The sequence below is a fragment of the Triturus cristatus genome, chromosome 2_1 (assembly GCF_964204655.1).
Source record: "Triturus cristatus chromosome 2_1, aTriCri1.1, whole genome shotgun sequence".
Lineage (NCBI taxonomy): Eukaryota > Metazoa > Chordata > Amphibia > Caudata > Salamandridae > Triturus > Triturus cristatus.
In genome coordinates, this window is record NC_140581.1 from 660208327 (window position 1) to 660220427 (window position 12101).

Sequence of the window (12101 nt, forward strand, 5' to 3'; positions counted from 1 at the left end):
CAGGGAGGATATGCTATGGACTGCCTGGGGAGATGGGTTGGCACTAGCGGTGTGCTCCACTAGCACACGAGCACACGTGGATGCATCCCCTGAGGCATTCTAGAGATGTGCCAGCATCTCTCATGAACATGCCTTTTGATGGCTCACACCGTTATGGAGAAAAATCAGGTTCTACCCTGGAGCATATTAAGGGCAATATGGTAACGGAATGCTCCCTGGAACTGTTGACTGTTACCAAACAGTTCCTGCATCATTTGAGGACGTTCAGGGACTACTCCAGTGGGATGGCATTCAGACAGAGTCAGTCGCCGCTACTACTGCAACAGTGACCCCAGACCTTTAGAGGCTGAGAACAGGTGTCTGGCACACAATGTTCAGGCCAGCAGCGACACCAGTCCTCCCATTTCTCTCCTCCTGCGGCAACAACCTCTAAGTTACCTTGTTTTGCCCTTTGCAATACACATCCATCCTGTGGAGGAAGGATCCAGCATTTCCTTCAAACATGGTGGTCCATCACATGTGACCGATAACTCCTATAAGTCATTCAGGATGGTTATACCCTACCCTTTCTGTTTGTGTGGCTACATCTTCCTCGTACATCTGATTGATTTTCAGAGAAGCACCTCTCCATTATGCTACAGGAGGTGCAGGTGTTACTGTCCAACGGTGCTACAAAAAGGGTTCTGGGCTTTTAAAGAGGAGAGGGTTGCTGCTCGCTATTTTCTTATGCTATAAAAGTACAGAGGCCTCTGGCCTTAGTAATGCCCCTCTGGTGTTAGCGTAAGTGGTGGCAGCAAACCTTTAGAGCTTGGGGATTCTAGCTTTCTTTGATCAGCTGTTGAAGGAAAACTTGCAACAGTCATTTCTAGGCCATCTCCAGACAACAGCTACCCTCTTGACATTGTTGGGCTTCACAGTCAGTGAGTGGAATTCGTATCTGACTTCTTTGCAGAGGTTGCCATTCATTTTGGCTATCCTGGACACGGTGCAATTCAAGGCCTTTCCTTCACTGCAGTGAGTCCAGGGCATTGGGGCTATGATCTTAATGTTTCAGCCTTGGCTTCAGTGAGCGCAGTTGTGACTTTTCTTGGCCTCTTAACCTTTTGCTCCTCCTTGGTCAGTTACGCCAGGTGGCACATGTGCACTCTGCATTGGAACTTGACGTTCCAGTAGGCCCAGCATAAAGGAAATCGGACTGATGCCATCGGGATTTTGGCAGAGACAGCTCACTATCTGCAGTGGTGGCTGCTTGAACACAGTTGGTTCAGTGGCAGACCCCTCTGTTTTCCCTATCCAGAGCTGAAATTGGTTATGTACAAGTTGCTGCTAGGTTGTGGAGAGATCTGGTGGAGGTGGAGATCAAGAGACTCTTACCTCCAGTGGAAGAGCAGTTCCATGTCACTCTTTTGGGGTTGTGGGCCACCCGTCTTGAGCAAAAGACCTTCTGGCTGTCCATCAAAGGGAGGCTGTTGCTAGTTCTATGAGAGGACACCACCATCATGTGGTACTGCAACAATCAGGGTGGAGTGGAGTCCAAGGTCCTGTGCTGAGGCTCTGTGTCTTTGTAGTTGGCTGTAGTGTCAGAGCCTTTCCTTGTTTGTGAGCCACCTGGCGGGATCTGTGAATCCCGGACCAGCGACGTGGGGTAGGTCTACCGCCACCTCCGTTTTTTGGAAACCGACACTACAACTTAGTGTCTCCACTAGCTGGATCTGAAACACCTCCGCCTTGACCCTAATGGGTTATGTTTTTTGAGTTACAGGTACCACACTTTCTTTGGGTGCTGTAAGGGTGGTCAATAGTATACTTTACCACAGACCACCACCACTTAAGTGTAGGTAGTTATTCTGGTCCTGATGAATTGCCGTCTAAATTGACTACAAGGCAAGAAACATATCGATCATCTGACAGACGCTATTAACCAGCATCCTTGCAGTAGGTTATAGCGTTGGTTTGTCGTATTATTTTTAATTAGGGTTGGGGCCACGTTCATTAAAATATTTCTGAGTGGACCACCTCCCCTATTTTAGATTCTTCACACACACATCACTATCACCTACACCAATTTTAGGGCCCTCACTTGCACTTCACCAATCAGCTTCTGGAAAAAAGATCTCCGTCAGGAAGGCCCCTATTTGGGTGCCGATCGGGGATTGCAGCGCCGCCCCGATAAGGAGCAGACCCGATGATGAAGCATGACACCTAGCTGGCTGGGTGTGTGAGGGTCTTATTCCAACTAGGAGAAGTTTCTTCTCCCCTCTTACACTCTAATATTTACTAGAGTTCACTCTACATTAACATAACCTGTGTATTAGGAACTGCATACCTTCTTTGTTAGGGATCTATGAATGCCAGAGCGGATTAGCTCAGCCAGCGGTGTCTGGTGAATCACAAATTGAGTCTACATCACAAGGTGGTGCGGGGAAACTTGTGACAACGTGAAGAACCATGGCTGGAACTTTTTGCCACGTTTGAGAGCCGGCAGATGTTTTGCACATTGGGGTTTTCACAAAGACAGTCGAATGTTAATAAACAATGATTTTTACATTTTTGCAACCTTTTTTTTTCTTTTCCGGTATCCGATGTGGTGGGCTTTGCTTCTGAAGGACTGTGTTTGGGTAAGGTGTCTTTGTTGGATAGGCTCCGGTAAAGCCTCAATTTGGTGGTGTTGTACTGAGATGAGCTACACACATTGTTCAGCATCCTAAAGGCTTTCCAGGAGTTTTTCAACCTGCTGTTGAGGTCAACGCCTGCCCCTCCCTCATGTGTTATAGAACTGCCTAGATGGGTGAACTCTTCATTCATGGCTAGGTCCTGACGAATTGCCGTCAAATTGACTCAAGGGCAAGAAACATGTTGACCACTTGACAGACGCAATTAACCGGCATCCTTATAGTTGGTTGTAGCGTTGGTTTGTCTTATCATTTTTAATTAGGGTTGGGGCCACGTTCATTAAAAAAATTTCTGAGTGGACCTCCTCCCCTATTTTAGATTTCCCTACACACCACTATCACCTACACTAATTTAGGGCCCTCACACGCACTTCACCCACCGGCTTCTGGAAAAAAGATCTCCGCCAGGAAGGCCCCATCTTGGGTGCCGATCGGGGATTGCAGCGCCGCCCCGATAAGGAGCAGACCCGATGATGAAGCATGACACCTAGCTGGCTGGGTGTGTGAGGGTCTTTTTCCAACAAGGAGAAGTTCCTTCTCCCCTCCTTCATTCGAGTATTCACTAGAGCTCACTCTTTAATACATATCGCCTGCTTGCACATTAGGAACTGCATACTAACTTTGTTATAGGTCCCCTCCATCCACCTTGATTGGTGAAGGGCTTGGGATGCTGGGTGTTCCTGTTATGTTCTCTTCTGATTTCTTCCCCTTGAACTTCAGGCCCACTTGTTGTGCATATATGTTGAGGTCAGATATATTTTCCTGCATATGCTGGTGACTGTGCATGAGAGCAAGGCTAGGTCATCCTCATAGTCAAGGCCCTCTAGTCTAGAGAAAAAGGTTCATCTGATGCCTCTGGCTTGGCCCTCTTTTGGGCATCGCACCACCCAGTCTTTGACTAGGTTGACACCACGCATCACTGCCTCACACCAGTCTTTACTTCTTGACACTATAGAGTAGGTTTAGCAAGACAGCTGTAAGGAATTAAAACAAAGTGCAGTGAAAGATATTTTAACGTTTTTGAAAATAAAGAGCAATGTAGGACAGGCTGAGCTTCTCTGGTGTGCTACTTAATGATATCTTTGCACCAGTGACATTGTGAAAGTGTTTTTTGACCTGTACTGAAAGAAAAACGAAATACTGTATTTAAACGTTATTTGTTTAGGGAAGATAATATCCTGCGAATTAATTCAGCAATGTTAAATTCTGGGAAATAAAACTCCCCTATTGAAACACTTTAATTTTCACCTTAGGCATCTTTTCCCGCATTATCAGGCCATTCTTCCTCTATGTAACTTTCTTCTAATATAACAAATAGCTGCAACTTGAAGCTCCTCATTATGATTAAATGACCTGATACTACTAACACCCCTAATGCCATTGTAGTCATCAAAGTATTTTAGGGTGCATCAGTACACCATCCTCGTACTTCAGTCTTACAGATAAATGTTTTTGATAGTGAGCAGTATCACTAATACCTATGCTGCAGATATCACTTGTATGCTGTATTTTTCGTTTCATTAGTTGTGTATTTTTTGGTTGGCTGTTGTATTCTCATAATAACAATGTATTTGCAGTCTTAATAAAGCCCCATGTATAATTCCGAAGAGCGAAACGTGACGTGTCTTTATACTTTACTTTGAAAGAATGAAACCCATGTAAAAAAACATGTAAAAGAAGGATGAATAAAACGGACTGGCATGGCGGCTTTTTGTATTTTTATGAACTTAACAAATATTAGAACCTAAGAAATATCTAACGAACAATGATCGATTGTATAAACTGTACTCTACCTATTTATGAGAAATATTTTGGGCACTTGTTCACGGTTAAGAAATGCTTTTTAGCTGATTAGGTACTAACCGCTGATGAACCTGGCCCATTTTGGTACAAAGGGCCAGGTGCAATGGTTCCTGTGATTTTACGTGGCTGGGATAACGGCAAACCCCCAGTATCACTGACACTGGGACCGCTCTCAGATGGGGGCTGTTGGGGTAGGTTCCAAACACCCGTCTTTACTAGGCACTTATTGAGACTGAGGTAGCGCGTGCATGTTTCTCAATTGTTGCTTTGTTCGTGCCCGTTGCTCAGAAATGTAATGTCGCCTTGATGAATTTCCGCAGGTATGACAGTTCGAACTGCTGCAGTAATGATTTCACATTCTTGTAATAGGTCGCCAGAGTCTAAGGAACAGGAGATAGAGTTTGATTTATCTCTGCTCGAAGAAATTGAAAATCTGCAAGCGAACGAGATCATGTGGAATAATTTAACTGCAGATAGTTTGCAAGCAATGTAAGTACTTCATGTTCAAAGCTGTTGTCTCTTATGACCGTCTGAGGACTGCAAGTTCTTATTATGCCATTTTGAGAAACTGTGCTAAACTAGTTTATAGGTAGATTTAAAGTTTCCCTCGGGTGTTAAAATGTGGCATATTAAAATGACACTTTCGAGTTGTGTAAATTGCCTCGAGGCTTCGTCTTCATGCCCACTCCCGTTTACTAGCTAAATTGACTTTCTTTCCTCTCATGCTGTAACAGCACAGAAGGAATATAATTTAATGATTGGGCTGTGTTTGTCCTCATTTGCATGATTGAGCAATTACCAGGCAACACCGGGGCCTTGTAAAGTGCGTTATGGGGTATGATGGGACCGAGAACATAAAAGTATAGCTATTTTAGTTTGCTGTATCCCTCCATCCGGCAATCACCTGCCACCATAGGGAACAGATAGGCAAGAAAAAGGACGCACTGTTATGGTTCACTTTTTGTGTGCTGTTTCTTATCATATAAAATAAAACAGCATTTGAGTTCAGTGTGGGTGGTGTGGAAGGTAGAATTAAAATGACAGGTAAAAAAAGCAGGACAGGTTTTGCCTTACTGTCAAGTTTTTTGCAGATGCTGATGACACAAATTGTTAACACAAATAAAAGGATGCAAATCTATATCTTTGATTTGTAAACGTGGTAGTGCAAAATCGACATGTAAAGTTTAATCCGATGATTTGCGGGTGAAGAGTACTGTGGCATACGTTTTCTAATTATAATAAAATTCTCTGAAAAGTAGATCGTTTAATTTTAACAATGCTTTTTATTAACAAGTCCAAAACCGCAAACTTCTATCCAGATTGGATACTTTGAGTTCATCATCATTATGGGAGGAAGATGAGATTCCTGAGGCAAAGTGTGTGAAGGTCGCCGTGAAAGCGAGATAACAGAGTATTTTATTATTTTAAAAGGCTAATAATGTGTTGCATTGTTTTGTGCCTCTCCGATTTCGCTTTTGCAGTATGTTGTTAGTTTCTTGAATAGGTCGTTTACGAATGGTACTTTGAGTTTTCAGGAATAATAGATCTTTGTAAGTCGTGTGACTCAGTTTTTATATTCTAATGTTTCTTTTTCTTTCATTTAATTAATGTGAGTACCGTAATTATAATACACTAGTATTCTTTGCTTTTTTTTATGGCTACTTCCTGCAGATATCACACGTAGGGGGGCAAGAGGAGGTTTGAGGACCAGCGTGGGTACACTCCCCACTCTTAATTATGAATACACAAAGAACCCACGGGTCCAGGTTAGCACTCAAGAAAACCAGTGTGAGCCACAATAACCAACAACAGATAGGACAAAATGGGAAATATCCCTTTTAAAGGACAACTCCCCTCACACACCCGGAGGTGTCATGCTTCATCTTAGGGGTGCCTCCTCGTGTCGGGACCTAGTCACGGCACGGGCTACAACCCCCTCTCTACGAGGAGGGAGCTCAGGGATGTTTTGTTTATTGGCACATGCGTTGTCCTAAAAACCCTATGTGAGCGTGGGGTGTGAACAAATGAGGTGCAGTGCTGAATGTGTGAGTAAGTTAAAACTGCCTACAGGGTAAGCAATATACTTTATTGAGCTAGCCTGTGATAGGATTAAAAAGCTGTGAATGAGCCTATCAAAACCTTTAAAAGGCTTCATTAGCTAGATCAACATGTTTCAGCCGCAATGATCTATTCAAGTATCTCGGCTTTTATCAGGATCTGTGTAGTGCAGCTACTGCCAAACAAAGAAGTGCAAAAGGTGTTGAAACAAAAATAACGTCAATGTATTTATACTGAACCAGATGGCTGTTTGCTCATTCTGGTCCGCCAATTGAGCCTGTAATGAAAGTAGACAAAAACGTCGTGTTGCATATCTGGCCACAAGCATCTTGACATACATTAGCCTTAAACCTAATGTGGCAAGGCTCAAAACACTACTACAAATTGAGCAGTAGTGATATGTGGCACTTACCCAGTTGGTGAGGAAGAGTTGCCACAACTGTCCGGTGCTAATTTTAGCAAGTGGTACAGACGCCAACCTAAAAAGAGGAAGGATGGCGAAATAAAATCAAAGCAAGAGAGGAAAAAGGCAAGTAAAAAGCTACGCTCACTCGTCGTTCTCTGGAAAAGAATAGTAAAATTTCCAGAGTTGCACCTAGTTGAGTGGGCTCTTAAAATAGCTTAGGGGTCAGAGTGGATCAAAGAGACATCTATGGAACATTGCACTGACTGGGTTGAGGTGGAACACCGAGATCAATCCTAATAATCTGAGCACCCCATGTAGGGGTACCCAAATATATGACTGTGGACTTTCTGCTTGAGAGATGTGTATTAAGTAGGTGAAGTGGCAGGCCTCTTATTTACCGCCACCAAAGGAGGGCATCTAGCGCTGACAGAGGTGCATTACGATAAAATCAAGGCGCTCAGACTTGAGGTAGACAGAGGAGCCGAAACAGTAGGTCTGCTCGGTGCCATAATACTTATATCTCCCCTTAATACCAAAGAATGAGTGCGATTACGCTGGTTTTACGAAAGGTTCGCATGTGGAACGTAGGGGCTACACTCAGAGGGAGCAAAAACCAGGGTGTCCGCGCAGTAGTGGAATAGAGCGCGTCTAGCCGTTGAATTTACGAGATCAAACCGCAGGGGGCATGCACAGAATAGAGGCGCGCGAACCCAAACAAGTAAAGACTTACTGCTCAAATGGAGCGGTTCTACTCGTAGCGGCTGTCCTACCGGTAGGGAGACGAGCCGATGCAGCAACGCTCGTTAAAAACCGTAGAGCGCTATGAACCAAGGGAGTTGTAGTTTTCTCACCAAGGTTCATGGGAAATGTAGTTTATAGCTACAGGGGAACAATTTTAATTTAAACGCCGAGATTCATGGAACACGTAGTTAATGACTACAAGCGGCGAAGCAATGCTTGTTAAAAGCGCAGAGCGCCAGGAACAAAAAGAGCCGTGGCCCCAACGCCAAGGTTCATGGGAAATACATTTATTAACTAAACAAGCATTAATGGTTGGAACGCCAAACGTCATGGAGTATGTAGTATATGACTACAAAGGGAGGTTGAAATGTATCGATCACGATCAGAAGTAGATTTCTTAATTAGTCAGTCAAATTACTTTATTCGATATAAAATATCATAAAAGTACACCAAGTGTGATCAGTATAAAATTGACATATTGTATATGATGTATCAATAAAAAGTATATTAAAAGCAATATATATACATATAAAACCAAGAATATAGTGGCCTGTATGCATGCACAAGATACCTAGGCTTCGAGAAACCTAGCTCAAGAGGGTGTTAACAATTTTGGTGCGTATCAACCAAGCACATCCCAAGTATTTGGCTACCCCACAAACTATAGCGAGTAGAGACGTGTCAGTTAAAATAAATCGAAGCGCCACCCTATAATCCATCAATCCCATGTTCCTGCAGATTGGTCTAAGCCATTTTCTTCTCGCCGTCTTGTAAGCCGGGCACGCAAAGAGAAAATGGGGAATGGATTCGAGGGGAGCGGGACAGCCAGGATAGTTGGTAGATGTCAGTCTCGATCGTTTCCAATTTACTACAAAAGATTTGAGCGGTAGTGTACCAAACCTGAGCCTTATATAGAGCATTCTGTCTCGTGGTGATTGTATGAAGTCGAGATATAGCTCAATTTTGGCCACAAGCTTATGCTCTAGGAAATGATCAGTGAGCGGCCCATGGTTAGTTTTTCGAGCTTCCACACCCCAAACCAATCCCAGTATGCTTTTCTTATGCTTTGCTTAGTAGGTGGAATTTGACTAGACCATGCCTCCCGAAATCCGATTTCTATAACCAGCTGTTTTAGTTTGTTAAGCCATTTGATCTTATTGCCTGTGTTTAGAAGAATGATCTCATTCAGGGCTTTGGCATAGCTTGCTAGCTCGGGAGTTTGTCTCAGACGAACCCAGAAAAGCAGCGGGCGCAGTCTAGCTAGATCCTTGATGGATCGTTTACCCATATCTTTCCGAAGTGGTATCAAAGGGGTAGAGAGAGGGAGAGAAACAAGATTTCTTAAAAAATTATTCTCAGATTTCTCCAGATCGCAGACATTCTCGAACCCCCATAACTCTGCTCCGTATAAAGCTGAGGGTAAAGCTTTCCCATCGTAGACTGTAAGGGCCGGAGAGACCAATCTGCTGAAGGAAAGATGTTGTTCACATAGGATGGCCCCCGCCACCCTCTTATGGTTTAAAAGCATTTTGTCTAGATGACTGTTGTATCTACATTTCTTGCTGCTTAGCCAGTATGCATGGGTATGTGAATGGAATGATGGAATGCATGATGATTGTATGGAATGTTGGTGTGCCTGGCTGACTGGGAGGTATGACAGTTGGAGAGAGTGGGCTGAGCAGCAGAGATGCAGTTCCTGGTGGGACCATATATCTACCTGATCTAACTCATCTACTATGTAACTACCATCCTGTAATCAACTAATAAACATCAACTTGGATCTACCACCTCGATATCATCTTTGATTGCAACATTGGCGACGATCTGGATAAAAAAAACCTGCGTGCACTGTTTCCTGCATACCTGAAGTGAAGATTTTGAATTTACAAGCAAAAGACTAATTCTACAAAAATTTGAAGGAAATTACACTTGAAAAAGAGGAGAAGAACACCCAGCTTTGTCCCACCAGTGTCCTCCATCAACCGGACAGCCTACTTTGGGTGCTCACTCCTCAAGGAAATTCATTTAAGCAGTTTAAAATTACTAATTGACATTTGCTGGAGAGACACAGCATTAACAACGAGAAGCCTGTCAGCTAAGAAGAGATGTATGCTGCTGCCACGAACGAATGAAACTCTAAGAAATTGTTCAAGAATATCAAAGGAGCACTCCTGCCAGAAACAAGTAATTCACCATAATTAGCTCAGCTGATGCCATCCAGCGTTCTGAAGAAGCGTTCTGTTCTGAAGAAAATCGGCAATAAGAACTAACCTATGCCTAGTACTCTTGAAGTCATCATATTTAACCTTGAGTAAATTGCTGGTTGCCTGTGCGCGTGTCCTCACTCACCGTTTGCCAGCTGAGCGATCCTTCTTCGACGCTGTCATCCTCACACTAATGACGTCGTCGAATCTCCATGTGTTACAGCGGAGAACCAATGCGTCATCGGCATCCAGCGTGTTTCTGTGTTCTTCAATTTCTGACTCCTGAAGGATTTTGAGGACGTCACTGCGCAAGGTCACGCAACGTTAAGCAGCCATTTTGTGGTTGTGTTCCCATGGTTACGGGAACACAACGGAGTGCAAATAAACAGTGATATGAGGATTTCCGCATAGTGAAGGTGTTCTCTGCCGAACTGGTGTTCCCCATGAGATCAGAATATCACAATTTCAGCAGCCTATACTACTTACAACTATTGAAATTTTTATTGAGTGTGATGAACATGTTTGCATACCGGTACTACATTTGAGCACAGAGACCGGTCATAATTTCTGGAATCAACACGGAAACAGGGACAAGCACTAACAAGTTCGAGTTAAGGCTTTTAATACTTTCACAAGAGTGCCATCTTGTGGTTGTTTTTTGTATTTCTTTTGTCAACACTTTTGTAGTTGAAGGCTATACTTGATCATTAATTTATAGTAATATTAAATCTACTGCTGTTTTGTTTCATATCTATGTTAAAAAAAAAAAAACTGAAGTTTTCACAGCGTATTTCAAGAAAAATGACTGCAGTATAAAAGATCTTTATTTTTTTATTGAACGTTACTTAGTGAGTTACAGTTAATAAGTTTCTCAATGATATATTGGCTTATTACAGTTATTCTCTTTTTAATTATCTGCTGTTTAGCCAAGTTTTAAGAATAACGTGCCTCTAAGTTGTTTTGCCTGATATTGTGTTTCCCTATATTGAGTGTATCATCAATAATACTACACTTAAAGGTACAATTGACATAGTTCCTTCATGGTTATGTACCTAACAGTGTGTGTTTTTGTAGCCTGATATTTATTTATTTATACATGCGCAATGGGCAGTGTTCCCTATATCTGAAGTTTGATGCGCAATGGGCAGTGTTCCCTATATTTGAAGGTTTGATGCGCAATGGGCAGTGTTCCCTATATTTGAAGGTTTGATCCGCAATGGGCAGTGTTCCCTATATTTGAAGTTTTGATGCGCAATGGGCAGTGTTCCCTATATTTGAAGTTTTGATGCGCAATGGGCAGTGTTCCCTATATTTGGAAGTTTTGATGCGCAATGGGCAGTGTTCCCTATATTTGAAGGTTTGATGCGCAATGGGCAGTGTTCCCGATGCTTAAATTATAATTGAAATTGTTGAAATATTGAAGTGTTCAATGCACTATGACAATTTATTATTGAATGCTTGAATTGTCAAAATGTTGAGTGCTTATTGGACATGTTATTATTTAATTTAATTTAATATGGTGGTTTTGTCATATTCTCATTTTCAGGGTGAAATTTTCTTTCCATGCGAATTTCTTTCTTTTCCTCAATTCTTTGTGTCATATTTTTCCATTCTTACCTTTTCTAATTTTCTGTATTCTTCTTGAGGTTATTTTTTCCAAGGAAAGGGGATGGGTGCTGTGTAAAATTGTTATATTCTCTTTTCCACTCAATTCTTCTCTATATATATCTTCACTCACTTCGCATTCTCACTATCTTTAATTCTTTTCTATATATATCTTCACTCACTTAGCATTCTCACTATCTTTTGTCATTATACATAATTTCTTCAATTATGATGTATATTTTGAATGTAATGTTTTAACGAGCTTTCTGCATATTGAGGCTACTCTCATTTAGGCTTGTTTATATTAGTTTTGTTTTTGATTTCGTAAAGGAAGAGGATGTGTTGTATCTACATTTCTTGCTGCTTAGCCAGTATGCATGGGTATGTGAATGGAATGATGGAATGCATGATGATTGTATGGAATGTTGGTGTGCCTGGCTGACTGGGAGGTATGACAGTTGGAGAGAGTGGGCTGAGCAGCAGAGATGCAGTTCCTGGTGGGACCATATATCTACCTGATCTAACTCGTCTACTATGTAACTACCATCCTGTAATCAACTAATAAACATCAACTTGGATCTACCACCTCGATATCATCTTTGATTGCAACAA

The 12101-nt window shown here is 42.4% G+C and overlaps 1 protein-coding gene across 2 annotated transcripts in view; it reads left to right on the forward strand.

Annotated features, from left to right (window-relative positions):
* Positions 1-12101, forward strand: part of FER (FER tyrosine kinase) — a 1023934-nt gene that overhangs the window by 269998 nt on the left and 741835 nt on the right. For both annotated transcript variants that reach the window (XM_085632578.1, XM_085632580.1), the window contains exon 7: positions 4845-4964. In XM_085632578.1, coding sequence (XP_085488704.1) covers positions 4845-4964 — 120 coding nt within the window. The remainder of the gene's footprint in view (positions 1-4844; positions 4965-12101) is intronic.